Genomic DNA, 21,543 nt, shown 5'->3' with positions numbered 1-21,543 from the left:
AACCTCCAGTCTCTGGCTCTCACAGCCTGGATGTTGAGGGCGTAGATTTCGCTTTCTGTGTCTTTCTGAGGGTGTCTCTTGAGTCTTGCTTGCTTCCAGGAAAGATTCCACAAAGAGTTGTTACTCTTTTAAATGGAGGAGATTTTGCTGTCTGGTGTGACAGCAAGGCCCTAGATCCTCGCTCTTGTCTTACACAGACCCGCTTGATTACCTTCTGCACTTGTCAGAGTCTGGTCTTAAGACCAAACCCCGTAAGAGTTCATCTTAGTGCTATTAGTGCTTTTCATTAGCGTGTGGAGGGTAAGCCTAACTCTGGAAGCCTTTAGTTGTTCGATTCATGAGAGGTTTGCTTTTGCCAAAGCCCCTGTCAAACCTCCACCAGTGTCATGGGATCTCAACGTCATCCTCACCCAGCTGATGAAAGCTCCTTTTGAGCCACTGGACTCCTGCCATCTGAAGTATTTGACCTGAAAGGTCATTTTCTTGGTGGCTGTCACTTCAGCTCGTAGAGTCAGTGAGCTTCAAGTCTTGGTAACCCTTGCTCCCTATACTAAATTTCATCATAACAGAGTAGTCCTCCGCACTCACCCTAAGTTCTTGCCGAAGGTGGTGTCGGAGTTCCATCTGAACCAGTCAATTGTCTTGCCAACATTCTTTCCCAGCCCTCATACTCCCCCTGCTGAACGTCAGTTGCATACATTGGACTGCAAGAGAGCATTGGCCTTCTATGTGGAGCGGACAAGCCCCTTCAGACAGTCCGCCCAAATGTTTGTTTATTTCAACCCCAACAGAAGGGGAGTGGCTGTCTGGAAACGCTCCATTTCCAATTGGCTAGCAGATTGCATTTCCTTCATTTAAGCCCAAGCTGGGCTGACTCTTGAGGGTCATTTTACGGCTCATAGTGTTAGAGCCATGGCAGCGTCAGTGGCCCACTTGAAGTCAGCCACTATTGAAGAGATTTGCAAGGCTGCGACGTGGTCATCAGTCCACACATTCACATCTCATTACTGCCTTCAGCAGGATAGCCGCCGCGACAGTCAGTTTGGGCAGCGGTGCTGCAGAATCTGTTCGGGGTTAGAATCCAACTCCACCCCCTAGGCCCATTTTAATCTGTTCCAGGCTGCACTCTGTTAGATGTTCTTTGTAGGTCCACTTATGTTATGTCCTCGCCGTTGCGAGTCCCAATTGACCCTGTTTATTGTTTTGAGTGAGCCTGGGGGTAAGCCTGGGGGGGGCGAGGGGGGCAATGCCCCCACAAACGGCGACGACTTACCAGGGGCGCCAGAAGTAAAGAAACAAGCAGACAAGCTCTTCTCTCTCTGTCCGCTTCGCTTCCCTGCCCTCTCAGCGTCCCGCCCGAAAGGAAATGACATCAGAGGAAGGCGGGACGCAGACAGGGCAGGGCAAGCGAAGCGATCGGAGACGAGCGTGTCTGCTTGTTGGCTTTTACAACTCCCGCTCGCTCGCTCGCTCCACCCCCGTTCGCCGCTGGACTGGAAGGCTCCTGATTAGTCCACCACTGTAAGGAAGAAAGCCATGTGGTACCTCTCGTTTCCACTGCCCCGTTCAGCCGTCGCCGTTCACTCAAAACACAGCAAGCAAACCTGCTGTGAGCTGCTGCATCTATGTTGTCGTTTGAGCTAGGTTTGGTTTAGTGGAAGAACTTGCATTGGGAAGTGTGATCTTTTATTTCACACAGTGAGATTAGTTCTGCAGCAGCAGGAGCTGCCTTGTGATTAATGCCTCTCCTGCTGCAGAGCCCCATGGGTGAGATGAGGAGAAAAAGGTTAGCAAAGCAGGTGCTCCTGGGCTATGTTAAATTCAGTGCTGAGATGTGGGAAGTGAAGGGCATGGGGGTATAGGATGAAAAGGAGGGATTAATCTCTTGGGAGAGGGGTTTAGAATGGGAAAGAACCAGAGGAAGTGTGTGTTGTAATATACAATCATACTGCACAGCATAATTAAATTATACTACTAACAGAAGTGACATTACCACCCAGTTAAACTTCATTTAAAATCCGGTGGTGGGAGGCGGGACTAGTGCTGGGCAGACTTCTACGGTCTGTGCCCTGAAAATGGCAGATACAATCAAGGTAAGGTATACATTAAAAGTAGCACATATGAGTTGGGCAGACTGGATGGACGTGCAGGTCTTTTTCTGCTGTCATCTACTATGTTACTATGGTCTTTATGGGGAGACTAGCTGTTGAGCCCATTAAAACGGGCTAGTATGGGGTTTTTCCAAGGCCCCCTCCTCTCGCCGCTGCAGTGCCCCCCCCCCCCCGAGGTCGCCGCTATCGGGCCCCCCCCCCCCCCCCGGTGTCATCACCGTCGCCACCCCCCCCTCCACCCGGCCCAGGCCCTCTCTTCGCTATGGAACTTACGTCGCCGAAACGCAGCAGGCAGATTAGCAGAGCTCCCGTCGGCCTTCCTTCTCTGCCTGTGTCCCGCCCTCGTGTGACGTAACGTCGGCTGAGGGCGGTACACAGGCAGGGAAGGAAGGCCGATGGGGAGCTCAGCTGATCTGCCTGCTGCTGCATGTCGGCGATGTAAGTTTCAGTACCGAAGAGAGTGCATGGGCCGGGGTGGAGGGGGGCGGGGGTGGCGACTCCGGGTGGGGGAGTGGTAGCGGCGACCTCTGGGGGGGGGAGCGGTAGCCACATTGGCGGTTCCCTCCCTCCCCTTCGCGCAGTTTCCTCTCTGTCCCGCTCCCGTCATCATGTATTGACGCAGGGGCGGGACAGAGAGGGAAGTCTCTACTGCGCATTTGCGGGTGGAGTACGGTCACTCGCCATTTATAGTTTGATGCTGCGAAGGGGGACTCTGAGAGGGGGGGAGATGCTGGATAGATGGGAAGGGGATAGATAGAAACAGGATGGGCAGGGGAGAGAGGAGAATTGCTGGACAACAGGGATTGATGGAGGGGACAGGGGAGAGAGGAAAATTTGGTGGATGGAGGAGAGGGCAGGGGAGAATGGAGAGTTGCTGGACGGATGGATGGAGGGGAGAGAAGTCAGGAAGGAGATGCACATGGATGGAGGGGAGGGAAGAGAGGAGAAATGCTGGACATGGATGGAGTGGAGGGCAGGGAAGAGAGGAGAAATGTTGGACAAGGATGAAGGGAAGGAAAGACGAAGGAGATGCACATGATGGAGGGGAAGGGAAAGAGGAGAAGTGGTGGACATGGATGGAGGAGAATGAGGAGAAATGCTGGATATGGATGGAGGGAGGAGAAACTGCTGAGTTTAAGGGCTGGTTTGGAACACGTTGAGGGCAGATACTCGAGGAAGGATAGGAACAGGGCTACAGATGGTAGACAGGACGCATAAGGACACAGGAGGATGGTGGACATGGTGAGAGAGAAAATATGAAATCGAAAGAAGACACTGCATAAAACAGAAGACACTGGGACCAAAGCGAATAGAAAAACTAAATGATCAGACAACAAAGGTAGAAAATAGTATTGTATTCAGAATTTATTAATTGGAATATGTCAGCTTTTTGAAATGTGCATCTGTGATATTTTGCATGTAAATTTCAATTTTTCTGGTATTGCAGCATGTTGAGTCTGACTTCTTGAGTTAACTTTCCAGTTCAGTATTTTGCCTTCATATTTTTTTATTTCTAGTTCCTTGTGTCATGTCTGTTGTCATGTGTTTTTCATGTGTGATCAAGGTGCAGTATTCTGCTAGTGTGTAGTATTTGCAGCCCTTTCTGTTTTGCTTTTTTTCACGAGGTAGTGTATTGGTGTTTTAGAGCCTGGTGTAATTACAGTTCTGCCTTTTTACACATAAGGTTGTAGCTCGTCCTGTCCTTGGAATTAGTGCTGTTATGGTTTAGTAAGGATATGAGTGTGTTTTTGCACAAGTTTGGGTATAGCGTTTTGCAGTGGAGAGATTGTGTGTTGGCCTTACTGAGGTGGGACCAAAACATCAGAAAGGGTGTAGAGCCTAAATCATGACACACTACCTCTTGAAGGATCTACATATAGAGCCTATGCATTTCCAAGGTCAACACTGGTATGGTATGGGGAAAGGGGGTGGGGAAATACTACTGGAGATGAAGAGGGATTGCTGGGTAAGGAGGAAAGAAGGAAGGAAGGGAGAAAGAGCTGGCTTGATATCTCATACATATTCATTATATATATATATATATATATATGCCAAATGAATATGCTAATATGCTCCGCCCCATCCTTCCCCCCCCCCCCCCAAAATGAAGTAGTCAAACTACGCCCATGCCTGGGGGCTAGGGATGCCCATATGTGAGAACAAGCAGCCTGCTTGTCCTCGGAGAAAGTGTAGTTACTTACCTGTAGCAGTATTCTCTGAGGACAGCAGGCTGATTGTTCTCACCAACCCGCCCACCTCCCCTTTGGAGTTGTCCTTTCTTGGTTTTGCTTCATAAGTTGACTGAAGCGGGACTCTCGCTCGATGGGCGGCAAGATGGCCACGCATGCACGGTGCGCGCACCCGCACGCTCGAAGGCTTTAGCAACCTTTGTTGCTAGGAAGATTTTCCGGACCTGGGACTGCAGTGGATGTCACCCATACGTGAGAACAATCAGCCTGCTGTCCTCACAGAATACCTGCTACAGGTAAGTAACTACGCTATCCATGATGGAAAAACTAGCAGCTATTGCGTCAGAGATTTCTGCTAGTGTGGATTTAAAAGGGATATAGATGAATGGATTGAGGCCCAAATTACAAGTTAATAATTTTCAGGTAAACTGGATGTCTCTTCCAGAATTCTGGGAATTGAGGTGGATAGTCGAGTACATTTAGAAACTCAGGTAAGAGATTCTTTCTATTAAAGAAATTAAGAATTATTCAGACATTTTTGATTTGTCTGTTTTTAGATTGTTGGTTCAGGTTTTGCTATTTTAAAAACTGGACTATTGTAACTCTATACTGGTTGCACAAAGATGCTGAAGTATAAATTACAAGTACAGAATGCAGCAGCATGAGTTAATTTTGCAGAAGACAAGATCATATTACTTCTTTGTTATTCCATTTGCATTGGTTACCATTGAAGGCAAGATTTCAATTTAAGGTATCAGCTTTGACTTGTCAAGCATTGTGTGGATCAACTCCTGCTCATTTAGGTGTTCATCTGTTTTTCCTAAATGATTTTATTTCTAGATTTATGAGAAATCAATTTTTACTAAAATTTCCCTCATTTCACCATGTAAAGGCAAAGAGCTTTTTTCAGTCTACTGTTTCCTATCAGGTCTGCACAGTTTTGGAATGCTCTTCCTTCTTTTCTTTAAGAATTTGTGAATATCTTCAGTTTAGAAAAGCTCTTAAGACATTTCTTTTTAAAACATTTTACTAATTTGTGGTAATGGTGTATTTTTGAAAATTATGTGTAATTGGTTTAAATTATTTAATTCCTGATGTTTGTTCAGCTTTTGTTTGTTATTACCTTCAGTTGAACTTGCGGTATTTTGCGGGTTATAAGACTGTAGAATATAAATAATAATACTCAGGACACTTGGATTTTCATGGACATCCACAACAAATGTGCATGAGAGAGAATTGCATGAACTGTTTCTATGGTATTCAGATGTATCTCATGCATAGTCATTCTGGGTATCTGAAAACCCAACTGAACTGAGAGCTCTTGTTTTAGATGTTTGATAATATAGGACCCCTGTGTGCAAACTGATTGACCATCAATTCCATAGGCAATTCAGACTTTAGGGGGGGGTTTTTTAACTGTTTTATGTAATCACATATTGTCGCTGATCCTACAACACTCTCTTCTTTTATTTCACTTTTTCTAGGTCTTGAAATCTTAAAACAGGAAACATTTGTTGTTAATAATGTTCCCATCTTGGGCCTTTACCAAATACATTCAGATGGTGGAGGCAGAATAGTACTTTATGGAGACTCTAACTGCCTGGATGATAGCCACCGACAGAAAGGTTTGAACTATTACATTTTCAAAGACAAGAAGGCAATATATGTAAGGATTTTCCATGTATTAATCTCATAACACTGATGGGTCTAGAGCCAGTATGTGGGATGGGAAAGTAGAGGAGTGTGGTAGCCGTGTTAGTCCAATAGAAATAGAAATCAATAGAAATCAAACAAAATAAAACATGGAAAAGAAAATAAGATGATACCTTTTTATTGGACATAACTTAATACATTTCTTGATTAGCTTTCGAAGGTTGCCCTTCTTCGTCAGATCGGAAATAAGCAAATGTGCTAGCTGACAGTGTATATAAGTGAAAACATTCAAGCATTACTATCCACCTTATAATTGAAAGAGAAAGACGCCTAGATTTCAACCCAAATCGGGAGATAGACGTTTATCTCACAAAAACGAATAAATCGGTAAAATGGAAAGCCGATTTTGGACGTTTTCACTGCACTCCATCGCGGAAGCGTACAAAGTTGATGGGGGCGTGTCGGAGGCGTGGCAAAGGTGGAACTGGGGCGTGGTTATCGGCCGAGGAGAGATGGGCACCTTTCGCCCATAATGGAAAAAAAGTATGCGTTTGTAGCTAGAATTTAGGGCACTTTCCTGGACCCTGTTTTTTCACGAATAAGGCCCCAAAAAGTGCCCTAAATGACCAGATTACCACCAGAGGGAATCGGGGATGACCTCCCCTGACTCCCCCAGTGGTCACTAACCCCTCCCACCACAAATATGATGTTTCACAACTTTTTATTTTCACCCTCAAATGTCATACCCACCTCCCTGGCAGCAGTATGCAGGTCCCTGGAGCAGTTGTTAGGGGGTGCAGTGGACTTCAGGCAGGTGGACCCAGGCCCATCCCCCCCACCTACCTGTTACAATTGTGCTGCTTAATGCTTAGTCGTCCAACCCCCCCAAACCCACTGTACCCACATATAGGTGCCCCCCTTCACCCCTTAGGGCTATAGTAATGGTGTAGACTTGTGGGCAGTGGGTTTGGGGGGGATTTGGGGGGCTCAACACACAAGGGAAGGGTGCTATGCACCTGGGAGCTCTTTTACCTTTTTTTTTGTTTTTGTAAAAGTGCCCCCTAGGGTGCCCGGTGGTGTCCTGGCATGTGAGGGGGACCAGTGCACTACGACTCCTGGCCCCTCCACGAACAAATGCCTTGGATTTATTCGGTTTTGAGCTGGGCGCTTTCATTTTCCATTATCACTGAAAAACAAAAACGCCCAGCTCACAAATTGTCGAATAAAACATGGACGTCTATTTTTTCGAAAATACGGTTCGGTCCGCCCCTTCACGGACCCGTTCTCGGAGATAAACGCCCATGGAGATAGACGTTTTCGTTCAGTTATGCCCCTCTATGACAGTCTGACAGGGTGGGAGGATGGGGGTGGGTCGGAGGTATGCATGGGGACATCAAAGCATCATTTATATTCTAACAGGATGGGTGTGGATAGGTGAGGGGTGGGGTGATCAACAGCTTTATGGTTTATAATGGGCTAGGACCCCAGATCCTTGTTAAGTACTTTCTGTTGGGTGTTAAAATATTCAATTATTCTGACTTCAAAGTTCTTACGTTCTTGTATGGTTTTAAAGTTACCTTTCAGGATTCTTACTGTGAAATCATGGTACAGTGTCCTGGTTCTGTGAAGTGCTGTCCCACCGGGGTGGGGGCCCTACTGGCTGTATTGTTCATGTGATGTCTATGTAAATTGAATCTTGTCTTAAGCATCTGGCCTGTTTCTCCAATATAGCATCCTTCGTTACATTCTGGGATGGAAAAGAAACCGCAATATGCATGTGAAAAATATATATTTGGAGAATATGAGGCTTATTTTAGAAACACTATTTGCATTTTAGACATTCTTAAACTGGCACTTAGATATCCATACTGCATGGACGTCTAAACCAGATTATACAAAGCCAGGGTATGAAAGGTCAAAACTGCAGAACGTGCATGTCACAAGGCGGTGTGCTCTGGGAGTGTTTAGGGCAGTACCTGGGCAGGCTTAAAATATGAACGTTCATTCCCTGTTGCAAAAGGGGAAGGAATGTCCATATCTAAAAAGGTGCACATCTGGAGTACACTGCTACCTGGAATGTTGAGGTGACCCTTTTTGCCAGAATTACCATGTGTTACCAGCAAAACATAAACACAGGATAGGGGCAAAGCTTGTGAGATACATACAGAGATTGTGCCCAGCATCTGCCCTGCATGTACTGCACAGGGCATTTATATACCCACCCTAGCCAGAGCCCCCATATCACCAAAAGCTGTGGTGGTGCATCCTGATACCTATTTCTGTCCCATCCCCCAAGCAGATATAAAGCCCCTTCCCACCCCCACCCCCATCAAGAATTCAAATCTTTCCACCCTCTCCCACAATGTTCAATTATTTAATCTCCCTTCCAACCCCTCCCCTCCATAACAGAAGATCCATCGCCCACCCCAAATGTCTGATTCCCCTTCCGACCCTCCCCTTCCACAACATGATAATCAATCTCCCTCCAACTCCCCCCTCACCATGCACTGGCAGTCCTCCATACATCAAACCCTGTCCAGGCCACAACAACAGCAATAATACCCCATAGCCCTGTCCTCTCCCAGACCCCCCCCTCCACACGGACCAGGACCTACCTAGGGCCTTGTCAGTGTTGTTGGGCAGCAGTGGTGTTTGCTTTTCTGCCTGGAATGACACCAGGATCCAAGATGATGCCTCTGTCTTCTAGCACAGAGGGAAGTTTGGGGGGCGGGTGGGAGGAAGATGGCACCATGTGGTGCCACTGCTATTGTGTCCCTGTCCCTAGCTCCCCCTCCCCTCGAACAGGAGCTGCTTCTCCCCCATGCCCACCTGTAGGTGCCCCCTTCAATCCTATATTACAATCCCTGGCAACCTAAGGGGGGGGTAGTCAGGGAAAGAGTGATCCCCAGTCACTCCTACCCATGTTGGCTCTGCTATCAAAATGATTTCCCATGACCTCTGGTGGCAATCTCAAGAGACTGCTGCAAGAAGTCACAACATTCATTTTGAGAGCAGAGCTGACATGGGCAAGAGCAACTGGGGGTCACTTCTGCCCTGAATATGCCACTTGACTACCAGGGATTGTAAGGTAGTCTGGGAGGGGGGGTGTCTACTCTGCATTCTTTTTTTTGTGTGTGTGTAATGCAGTTGCAAGTAAAGCTAAGTTACTTACCTGTAGCAGATGTTCTCCAAGGACAGCAGTCATATATTCTCACATGTGGGTGACATCATCCACGGAGCCCCGCACAGGACACCGCCACAGTGCTCTGTCACTTTATGTTTAAATTGTTTTATTAGATGTTCAAAACATACAAAACCAAACTAACAGACATCAAAGCTCAGAAGTTAACAAAGAGTTCTGCAAACATTTTATATATGTCCCCCCCCCCCCCCAAAAAAAAACATCCCCTGCAACATGGATATAATAGAATATTAGGATATGAACCCTAAGATACTAAGTCTTTTCAAAAAATAAGTAGATGACTGTGAGCCCATGGAGGTAGAGTGTCCCAGAATGGTTCCCAGATAGCCTGAGAAAGAGGCCCAGATGTCCGCACCTGGAGTCCTTCCATGCGGAGTTTGCGCAGCATCAGAACCCACCATTGTTGAAGTGTCGGGCCAGTGGGTAAGAGCCAGTTCTGGAGACATGACTTGAATGCAAACACTGCCACCTGTCAGAGAAAATGACTACATCCGTGCTGACCAAGGGAGTCCAGCGTATAGATGCCAAAAAGAAGCTGAGGCATGCCGGCAACTGAGGTGGACCAAACCTTGGCAAAAGAAACTGGATGAATCAGCGCCAAAAATCTTGAATAATTGGACATAACCAAGCTTCCCATAATCAATATTTATTTATTCTACACATTTCATAAACTTCAGATAGAACCAAAACAGGCGACCTAAACGGTTTACACAAATAAAAAGCAATCCTTACTGTGCTGAAGAAGGGAGAAAGGGGAATTGGGTAGAGGGTAAAGTTAGGGAGAGTGGTATGGGGGGGTGGGATGCAGACTAAGAGGGTGAATCAAAAGAGTCATAGAAGGAGTAGAGATTTCAATAGTTCTTTGAAGGGTTATGTGGGCAGTGGGGCCCTAAGGGCTGAGGGGAAAGAGTTCCAAAGTTTGGGTCCTAAGTAACTGAAAGGAGTATCACCAGAAAAATGGTGGAGTGCAGAAGGAGATGGAATGCAGAGAAGATGGTCAGTGGATGAACAAAGGCAACTGGATGGTTCAAGGGATTTAGCAACTTATTGAAATAGGCGGGGGGAGAACAGAAAGTGGCCCTTGAACGCTAGCATGAGTATCTTAAAGCGAATATGGGCAGAGATGGGGAGCCAGTGTTCAAGGCAGAGGAGGGAGCAACATGATCAAAGCAGTGTACCTGGTGGATGAGTTTGACAGCTATAGGTTGAATCGATTGAAGACGTTTGATAGCATAAAGCGGGAGACCAGCGTAAAGGGAGTTGCATTAATCTATGCGAGAGATGACAGGGCTAAGAACAGATAGCGGATTGCATGAGAGAAAAATGAACAGAGCGTATACGATGGAGAGCGAAGAAAAAAGAACAAACAAGCAACAGAGCCCACCTGAGCCTTGAAGGTTAGCTTTGAATCAAAGATGACACCCAGAATCCGAACAGTGTCCCTGAAAGGCAACTGATGAGAGTGAGTTAAGAAAGAGTCCATTATCCCTAAGCCAAATGGAGACAACAGAGTGACAAGAGTTCAGAGTGGTGGGATCCCAAAGTAAAAGTCTCTAAAAGCGTTTCTTGGATGTCTTCGATAAGATCTGTCCATTGTAAAGAGTGCAGATAATGTTGAACCTGCATATATGCAAAAATGTCTGTGTCTAGGGGGTTTAAATTTCTGTTGAAATGTAGAAAAGGACTTCATCTTACCCTCTAGGTCAATTAGCTGTAACAAACAATAAATTCCCCGTTGTTTCCAGCGAGCAAAAGTACTATGTCCCTGCCCTAGGGTGAAGTCTGGATTATCACAAAGCGCTAGTTAAGGAGTGGTGCTAGACAAGAATGCAGATCACTGGCAGATCCATTTCCAGATTTCTCGGGCTGTTTTAAAAATGTGATTACATTTAAGTCCCACTGGCAAGGTAGGCAATCCACGCAAGATACAACTGAAGTGCACCCCAGGAAAACAATGAGTTTCTAACTGTGTAAGAGAAAATAAATTAGTACCACAATACCAGTCATTAATGTGGCACGTGCCACTAGCTACTGCAAGGTATTTAGTATTAAGCAGACCCATCCCCCCCCCCCACCCCCCCCCCCCCCCCCCCCCCCCAGTGCCGCAGAGTAGTCTGCAACGCCCTCATAGGCAACCAATGTCTTTTAGCCTGCCAGTGGTAGTGCTGCAGAACCCGGTTTATCCTTTGTTCATCACAACCTTTCAAAAACAGGGGTAAAATTTGGAAAATATAGAGCCATTTGGGTGCAAGAATCATATTAAACATGCGGATGTAGCCCCAAAGTGACAGAGGATAGGTGCCCCAAAGTTGCAATCTCAGTGGAATCTCCTCTATTAAAAGTCTAACATTTTGGGAATATAAAGTCGTGAGGTCCACAGGCAGGGAAATACTAGATATCGAAGGGTCTTGCCCTCCCACAGCAAGGGGAAAGCCCTCCCCCAATGATCCCTCACATCCTGAGTGACCGGCAGTGCCTTAGATTTATGAAGGTTGAGAAAAAAGCCAGAGAACGCTCCGTACTGGGCTATCAGATGAAGAAGGGCAGGTATGGATTGGTCAAAACAACTAATAAGTCTTCTGCAAATGCAAGCTACTTAATCTGAGAGTCCAAAATGCACACCCTGGATATCAAAGGATCTTTAGTCAGGACACGAAGCAGGGCCTCCAAAGATAATATAAATAAGAGAAGTGAGAGCGAACACCCCTGCCTTGTGCCCCCTACATATGGGAAAGACAGAAGAGCATCCTCCATTCACTAGAAGTTGTGCTTGAGGACCTGTGTAGAGGGTGCGAATGGTCTGAATAATCCAACCTGGAATGCAAACCTGGTAAGTACCTCAAAGACATATGGCCATTGAACTTTGTCAAATGCTTTCTCAGTGTCTAAGCTAACTACCAAAGCTGGGATCTCACGCAAGCAGCAATGGATCATCGCAAGGATGACTTTTCAAACACTGATAACAGATTGCTGTGTCTTGACAAACCCTACCTGAGTCTCCTCCACTAACGTGGGCAAAATCTCTCCAGGCAAGTCACCAAAATTTTGAAGAGAGCTTTAAATTGACATTCAAAAGAGAGATTGGCATATAGGAGTCTGCCTGGTCTCTTGGCTTATTGGGTTTAGGATTAATGCAATTAATGCCATGTTGGTGAGTAAGAGAAAGGAGCCAACATCTACCACCGCTATGAAATATGATACAAGAGCCCTAGTAGCTGCAGTTGAAGGCCCTTGTAAAATTCTCCTAAGAATCCATCTGGTCCAGGGACCGAATAATTCTTGAGGGTTTTAATGGCATGTTGAAGTTTGGCCTGTATATGTTTACTAAGAGCCTGTAAGGCCTCTGGGGTCAAGAAGGGGAGAGAAGCTGCTGACAAGAAGTCGGTAAGGGCAGCAGGAGATGCTTGCTCCCCCTTTTTGTTCATGGATATAAAATGGTCTAGAAATATCTGGACAATATGTTCGTTGTTACTGGTGATACTTTCCATAGGATCCTTGAGGGCCAGCATCTTGCCCAATTTGTTACCGTATTTGTAAAATTGGAATTTGTAATACAAAACAGAACAAGTAGTGTGTTCATGTGTCAAAGTGTTTAGCTCTGTGTGGGTGAAATAATATGCACCTTTAGATGAGAAGGTAGGAGACCGGATAAATTACCTTTTGGCGAGTGACAACTGGGCTTCTATATGCTGGCTGCTATTCAGGTAAGTGGCGTAGCCAGACCCAATATTTTGGATGGGCCCTTCTACACCATGCCACCACCCCTCCCCCACCCCCCCGTAGATCTAAATAAAAATGTAGGGGTTTTTTTTTCATCTACCTCTTCTCCTCTGCGGCGTCTCGCCATCTGCCTGCCCGTTGCTGAACCCCGTCCTTCCCCAGTATACCTTATAGGCATCCCCAGCAGTGATCCATTATTGCTGCCTGCGCCAGCCCCGCAACATCTCAGCATCTGCCCAACCGTCACTGAACCCCATCCCTCCACGGTGTATCTTTTTTTTCAATTTTAAGTTTTATTCAACACTTCAAGAATTATACAATACAGATAATCACTTAGCCTCAAGGCTACCAATTCTCAGATGCAGCAAAGCTCAACAGCAACATATAACCAGATTGATTTTATTTTATTCCCCCCCCCCTCCCTCCTATCCCCCCCGCTCCCCTCCCCCTCCCTGCGCCTTTTGTCATGGCTGAAGCCTGCAATGATCCATTATTGATACCTGCACCAGCCCCACAGGCTTCCATCAACCGGATCCCGCCAGACAGGAAGCGGGAAATGACATCAGCAAGGGCGGGACCCAGCCAATGGAAGCCTGTGGGGCCAGTGCAGGCATCAATAATGGATCACTGCAAGCACCGGGGGACGCCTCTAAGGTACACCAGGGAAGGACGGGGTTCAGCGACGAGCGGGCAGATATTGGGGTGCTGCAGAGGAGGAGAGATGTTAATGTGGGGTTCTGCCACTGGGTGGGCCTGGTCCAAGAATGGGTGGGCCTCTGCCCACCCAGGCCCCACCCATAGCTACCCACTGATTCAGGCATTGCGAGCACTGGTGAAGGCTATCAATTCCCCTCACGTTACAGCCTTGGCTGTGTCCCAGAACAAACAAGGTTGATCTGTATGCTGACCACTTCTGAAAAGAAAACACTCCCATTTATCCTGGAGATACTTGACAAAGTCCGGATTGGAGCACAGATATGCGGGGAAGTGCCAACTCCCTGAGGGTTTATACTGAACCGAGAATTCTAAATCTACCCACACTATATAGTGTCATGGCCCCTACCTCAATGCAAGCGGCGTCCTCGGGCTGCGCGGGGTACCGTCGACACGCACACTTGACTGGCACTGCCTGAGCCGTGTGTGTAGTCCTTCTCTGGGTTTGTTCAGAGAGCGGTGGTTGCGGCTGATCCAAGATGGGCCTGGAGCAGACGTGCGTTTTGGTAGCTCCTGACTCCCAGAAGAATCTATCTGCAGGGTAAATCCTCAGCCCAGAAATGGGGAAGGGGAAAGCCTTTATGCTTACCTGCACGAGTCGGGTAGATACCCACCCCCCCCCCCCCCCCCCACCCCCATGCGACAGACGACTCTAGATGAGCTTGGGCTAGAAACGCCCGGAGTTCAAGAAAACACTATGAGAGGACGAACAGGACCATAGCGTAGAGGGAGTGACGCTTAGCCCTCCCTCGGTTATAGCACTCCCAAGACTGGGAAGAGAGTTGGAGGCAGCGGGATTACAGCAAACGGAAACACCCGGACGTGGTGGAATTTCGGTAGCTGATAGTGGAGGACCCGCAGCCATATCAACCCCTGTGTTAACAGCCCAACAGGGAAGACACGCGTGTTATTTTTTTCAGCCTGTAACATCACAGAACAGTCCAGTCGGAGGTAACGGCGAAACATCAATGCCGGCTGAAATCACACTAGAAGTATTATGGAACGCAATCCAGGGAATGAGTAACACTCTTCAACAAATTTCAGGATCCCTTAGGGGAGATATGACAGAGATTAATCAAACTCAGAATCTACTGACCGGTAAGATAGAGGAACAAACCACCAAAGTAGAAGTTCTGGAAAATGAGGTAAATTCTTCAAAAAATTATATTATGATAATAATAAAAGACAATAATTACCAAGCACGCAAGATTGAATATCTAGAGAATCAGGTTAGAAGAAAAAATCTACGAATATTAAACTTTCCTAAATCTCCTCTTATTCCGGCATTAGAAATGCTTAAGAAATATTTTAGAGAAGTCTTGGGTATTTCATCTGATGGTTTTCCGCCAGTGATAAAGGCCCAATACATTACAGGAATAAGAAAAATGACTAATATTCCACAACCTGATTTAAATTTATCAGAATTTCTGGAAAACTCCATGGAAGTTATTTCTGAAAGAACAACAATGTTGGTGTCATTTGCCTTGGAACCTGACCGGAATAACATTTTTAGATTGTATTTCCGTCATATTAATGCTCTTTTCCTAGGATCCAAAGTACAAATATTTCCGGACTTATCAAGGGACACTCAAAAAAGAAGAAAAGAGTTCTTGGCATTAAAATCAGGAACCCTAAGATTAGGAGGAACTTTCCTCCTTAAATTTCCTTGTAGATGTATTGTCTCTTTGAGCTCCTCTAATTATGTTTTTTTTGAACCTGGGAAATTATTGTAATTTATTAATTATTAATGGTAAAGAATAAGTTGAGATCATTCTCGATTGCAATTACGCTACTCAGCTATGCATTCTTGAACTTCTTCTACTCTAATAATTAATACTTGAAGTTTAGATGACCAATTTAACTAGTTCTTGAATCACCTTATTGTGGACAACGTTTATTATAGTATTTTTTCTTATTTTTCTTTTTTTTCCATTAATTTTGTAACCTTAGAGGTTTCCTGAATTTCATATGTTTGTGTTATTACATGAATGTAAAAGAAAAAATTCATTAATAAAATATTTTTTAAAAAAAAGAGCGGTGGTTGCAGGCTCCTTAATTGCTTTGCTTCCATGCACCTGTTTCTGCTCTCTCTCTCTCTTTCTCTGCCTGGCTTCCAGACTCTTTGATTGCTTTGCTTCCACCCACCTGGGTCTGCTCTCCCTCTGCCTGGCTTCCCTTGCTTCTCTCTTATTGGTCTTCCGGTTCCTCCTTCCCCTGCTCTTGTCCTATGGCTGTTCCCCTTCTCCCTGCTGGTCTCTGCTGATGTCAGTCGCCATCAGCTGAGCTCTCCCTGGACTTGATGCTTCGGCTTCTACTTTGGTAGGTGTTACTTGCTCAGTAGTGTGCTTCTCCTCTACTTTGTTCTTCGTTGCTGACTTTGCCTGTACCTGGATTACTCTCGTGTCTGCTGCTTGCCTACTGACTGCCTGTACCTGGATTACTGTCTTGACCTGCTTCCTACATACTAATTTTGTTTGTACCTGGACTACTCTCTTGCCGGTTGTCTGCCTACTGACTCTGCCTGTACCTGGATCACTCTCTTGACCTGCTGCCTGCCTACTGACTCTGCCTGTACCTGGATCACTCTCTTGCCTGCTGTCACGTTCATCACCCCGCTTCCTGCTCCATCTCGTAAGCCCTGCAGGCCGCTCGCACCTAGGGGCTCAACCTCTGGGGAACGGCGGTCAGCGCAGGTGAAACCCGGGGTTGTCCGGCCGTCAAGCAGAACCTGGTCCGAGTACTGGGCTCGGCAGCTCTCTATTTGGTACAAGAACTCACAAGTCTGACAAGTAGTCAGACAAAACCCCAAGGCCCACAACTGCCGCGATCACATGTTGAAATAGTGTACACTGCATGACCACATAATCTAAGCGGGATATTGTGCCGTGGGACCTGGAGAAATTTCGGAGTGTCCAAGTATAGTCACGCTCCCCCCGGGTGAAGGAGTCCTCCAGGGATCCACACTGTCACTTTAAGGCAGTGCCACTGCCATGCATATGCAGGTGCCCTCCTGCCCAACCCTCAAGCTCAGAGGGTTGGGTACCAGAGGTACAATACTAAAGTTAAGAAGACATCTCCAAGGGGAGGCAGGAAGAATGTGAGAATTTATGCCTGCTGCCCTCAAAGAACACCTGCTACAGGTAACTAACTTAGCTTTCTCAGAAGACAAGCAGGCATAATATTCTTACACGTGCAAGTGTCTTCAATGAAGATAGAACTGAAATGGGCTACTGAAGTGTAAAGTATATAGTGCTGCTTCTCCATTATTACAGTGTCTCTTAGGGAAGAAGACAGGTAGTACAATGGAATGATTGAGATAGAACTCAGATACCACTTTAGGAAGGAATTTGGGGTGGGTTCAGAGGATAATAGGACCATAGCAGGCAGAGACCCCCCATAATTGGTGTGTTCAATGCTTGGGTCCAGATTACCAGTATATACAGTATTGCTTCTGTTTGTGCATGCAGACAAGGACACTCAAAGCCCACAGAGTCTAGCGTGAAAAACATTTTGGTTCTGCATCAGCATCAAGCATGGTAGGAGATTTGGCACTTGACATGGAACCTGTGTTGGCTTCAACATCAGATGCACTGATGCAGCATCGAGAAGGTCCAACATTGGACTCTGTACCACAACCACATGAGGATAAGGCCTCTTGATTAGTGCCAAGTGCATCAAGGGACCTGCAGCGTAAAAAAACCTAAGAAGCATCACCATTGTTCTCCCTCCAGGCACTCTCCTGCATTGACAGCGTTGATGCACAAGAAGCGTCAATGCCACAGTGACCACTCTTCTTTTTTTTTTTTTTTACAACCTTTGCTTATTGATAGCCTTCGAGGTCTCCTGTGCCTGCACAGCCTATAACTCAGGCTGTGTCCATACCGTTTTCTTAGCCGATACCAACACCCAACTCTACAGGGCTATGCTGTCACGTACCTGGAACATCAGGAGTGGAGGTAGAGGAGTTCCCTTAGCGTGCACTTCTCTCTTCAGTTCCGGTTTTACGTGCCCATATTTTTGACGCGCCTACACTTTGGGCGCGCCTACACTGACATCAGACCCCTTCACTTTAAAACTAGGAGTCTCCCTCCTCTCTTTGCCTCAGCTACTGCTTCCTGATATCTGGTGTGTTCCTGTTGTGATTACTCCTGTTTTACCTGGTTTTGATTATGTGCCTGGACCTGACTTTGGATGGGTTGCTGCCCGCCCTGACTCTGTGCCTGGGTCTGACCTCTGCTGATTTGTTGCCCATTTCTGTCATCTTCTGAGTCCTGCTCTCCTCTCACTTCCAAGTCCTGCTGGCCAACTGAACCCAGGGGCTCAACTGCTGGAGAACGGTGGTCACCGCGGGTGAAGCGTTGGGAATTCTGACTGCTGACCTTCGGATTCACACAAGGGCTCCATTCCTAAACATTGTGACATATGCTCAAAGAGGAGCTCTCAGGTCTACTGCATACGCAGTCTATTCAAGCTTACAAGGTGCTTGTGCCAGCCTCAGCCCAGCCTATAAATACATCAGAGAGAGAGTCACGGGAGAGGTCCTGCATATCGACTCGGTGTTGACCGTCAGAGGCACCACGAACCTGACCAACATATACGTCGACATTGGCAGAGAAATTTTCTCCAGCCTCGGAGACTCATCTGCCTTGACGCATTCTGACGCAGAGCCAACGTCATAGTTGACACAGTTTTCCATGTACTTCCCAAGAACAGTACTTGAAGAGTCAGACTCAAACTTCTCCTGGAAGACAGAATAAGACCCATAGGACCTCTGAGCTGAGGAGTCCTACAGCATTCCACTCCATCTGATCCTTCGCCATCTGAAAGACATAAGTCTCCTCCAGAAAGTATATCCTTTCCTGGCTTTGTCTGTGGGACGGCCCAAGCCATACCTTTCAAATTGGAGACAGAGGAAGAACCTCATTCAGAAATCTTTGGAGTTCTAGATTGAGACTTCTCCTAGAGAAGGAATCACTGTTATACTTCATATAGTTATGAACTCTGATCAAAAACTGGGATACTCCACTGACAGTTCAAGTTGCTCCAAAGAAAATTGATACAATGTACATAATACAGAAATGCACTGGATTTGAGAAACATTACCCCGTCATTCTCTAGTTGTGAAACCTGCTTTAAAAAACATACTTGTAGTGCGAGATCTCATGTTTCTGCTCCTCCAGGCAGGGAAACTGGAACATTAGACTCTTTTGGCAGAAGAACATTTCAGGCTTCAATGCTAACCAATCGCTTTTTAGATTATCAGCTTTATTCCACAATTTATTTAAGACTTCCTACTTCCTGAAAAGACTGATGAGTTCCTCAAGCTTCACAGAAAACCTCTAGATTGTTGTGAATATCTTTCAAGACAGCTTCAATGTCTCTTCTTGCATTTCCATCTTAGGAGTAGCAATGAGGCACCTTTCCTGGCTCACAGTGGCCAAACCTCGAATCTACTGTCCAGGAGCATCTAGCAGATGGCCCTTGTTGTGGAGATAAGTGATTCGTGACAAAGTCAAAGAAGTGGCTGACCTAATTAAAAAGCATACAAATCCAGTTTAAACTCTGTTCAGGCCATAGACTTCTGCCACCTTCTCTTCTAGAAGATTTGTAGGAGGTTTTTGACGCTTCAATTACTTTACATCTAAGCATCATTACACTCCCACTCCTTCTCTACCGCATAGCACTACACCCCAATGCTCATGTCTGTGGCAACAGTGGGGACAGAAATCACAGACTCCTCAGTCTAAACAACAACCAAGTTTTTGACTCCTTCCTGGAGAGCATTGCCACAGTCCAGTTGTCCGTGCCAAGTGACCTACCAGTAGAAAGCATACTTATCCTCTTTCAACAGAGGTGGCCACTCATAACCTCCTACCGTTGGGTTCTCTGTATCACACAGCATGATTATGCTGTTCATGGGAGGAAAAAGACCTCCAGACCATCCACCAAGAGAGTCTTATTTCAACTCCCTCCAAATGTTAGTACTTCGAGAGGAACTCTGCTGTAGAGGGGTCGAAGATTTTTCTCCAGGTACTTTTTCATATCAGAAAAGACGGGAGAAGCATGACCAATTCTTGACCTGTGAGATTTAAACAATTCCTACTCAAAGAAAAATTTTGCATGATTTCTCTGGGATCACTTCTCCCCATGATCCAACTCAATGACTGGCTTTGCTCGCTAGATGTGAAGGAGGCATACACTCACATACCTATTCTCCCTGCTGACAGAAAGTTCCTGCGCTTCCACTGTGAGACTGCATTATCAGTACTAAGTTTTATCATTTGGTTCCTCAAGTCTTCACAAAATGGCTTATAGTGGTAGCTGCAACGCTATGCAAGTGGGGCATACACATTTTCCCCTACCTCGACAACCGGTTAATCAAGGAAGCCTGACAAAAGGCAGCACAGACTTCAATTCTCTCCACCATAAGGCTCCTAGAACTCGGTTTTGTAATAAATTACCCCAAATCACATCTTCAACCTGTTTAGATACAGTTCATCTGGGTTGTCCTGGACACTACTCATGATCAAGCCTTCCTCCCTCAACCAAGAGCAAACAACATAATGCATCTCTCCACTCAGGTATCAAAATCCACCAAAGTATCTGCTTGTCAGATGCCCTGCCTACTCAGTCACATGCTTTCAACAGTCCATGTAACACCATTGGCTCAATTCTACTTCCGAATTCCTCACTGGACACTCTGTGATCCCAAGCCAGGGGATTGCTCTTGGCCCATATTTGAGTTACTTCACAGCTACGCCACTCTGTACAGTGGTGGATGGGGTCCCAGATTCTCACTTGGGATCTTCGGTATCAGTTCCTTCGACATCATAAAGTCCTCACCATAGATGCCTCCATGGTAGGTTAAAGTGCTCTCCTCGATGGTTTCCACACACAGGATTCTTGGTCCTCATGGGAGAAAAAAAAACAACATATCTCCTGGAATTGCGAGCGGGTCTGAAACACCCTCATAACTTTCCAGGACTCGATCAGATAATACTCGTTCACACAGACAACTAAGTTGCAATGTACTACTTAAACAGACAAGGAGGAACAGGTTCTTACCACCTCTGTCGACAAGCAATCTGGATATAGACTTGGGCAGCTTCTTGAAACATCTCTATAAGAGCTGTTTACCTAGCCAGCACAGAATGCTGTGGCAGACACATTGAGCAGAGCCCTTCAGCCTCACAAATGGTCCCTCAGCATGCTTGTAGCTCCCGAATATTCCAACAGAGGGGGAACCCCAGCGAGAGACCTCCTCGGAACAACAAGCTTCCCCACTTTTGTTCCAGACTCTGAGCTCCCAACTGTTTAGCTCTGGGGATGTGGGATCTCAATATCATCCTCACAACTGCCATGAAACCTCCATTTGAACCACTCCATTCCCGTTCCCTGAAGATCCTCGTGTATATTGTTCTTAATAGCACTTATCTCTGCCAGTAGAGTAAGCAGACTTAAAATCCTTGTGGAAGACCCACCATAAACAAGGTTCATCCGCAACGCTTAGGAACTTGCTGCCGGATGATGTGGTAACAGTGGTAAGTGTATCTAGTTTTAAAAAAGGTTTGGACAGATTCCTGGAGGAAAAGTCCATAGTCATGCCCTGGGATTGGTAGCATGGAATGTTGCTAATTGCATTTCTTCCAGGTACTTGTGACCTGGATTGACCACTGTTGGAAGCAGGATACTGGGATAGATAGACCATTGGTCTGACCCAGTATGGCTATTCTTATTAGAGACCTGCATGGGAACGGGGTTTGCGGGAATCCCGCGGAACCGCAGGGATGGAAGCAGTTCTGCAGGGTTCCTGCGGGGACAGAATCAGTTCCTTCGGGATTCCCATGGGGATGGAAACAATTCCTGCAGGGTTCCCGTGGAAGTGTAAGCTGCATCTGCACCAGCCTCTCGTCTACTGAGTACCAAGCTCTTTGAGTGCTGTCTCCTCCTCTTC

General features: G+C 46.3%; 1 protein-coding gene across 1 annotated transcript in view; it reads left to right on the top strand.

Moving 5' to 3' along the window:
* The window catches only part of MBTPS1 (membrane bound transcription factor peptidase, site 1), a 514,786-nt gene that overhangs the window by 364,037 nt on the left and 129,206 nt on the right, over window positions 1–21,543 (top strand). Inside the window, 1 exon segment of the mRNA XM_030203794.1 lies at window positions 5,785–5,925. Coding sequence (XP_030059654.1) covers window positions 5,785–5,925 — 141 coding nt within the window.

The sequence above is a fragment of the Microcaecilia unicolor genome, chromosome 5 (genome assembly GCF_901765095.1).
Source record: "Microcaecilia unicolor chromosome 5, aMicUni1.1, whole genome shotgun sequence".
Taxonomy (NCBI): domain Eukaryota; kingdom Metazoa; phylum Chordata; class Amphibia; order Gymnophiona; family Siphonopidae; genus Microcaecilia; species Microcaecilia unicolor.
The sequence above is the reverse complement of the archived record's forward strand: the minus strand, read 5'-3'. Positions and strand labels throughout refer to the sequence as shown.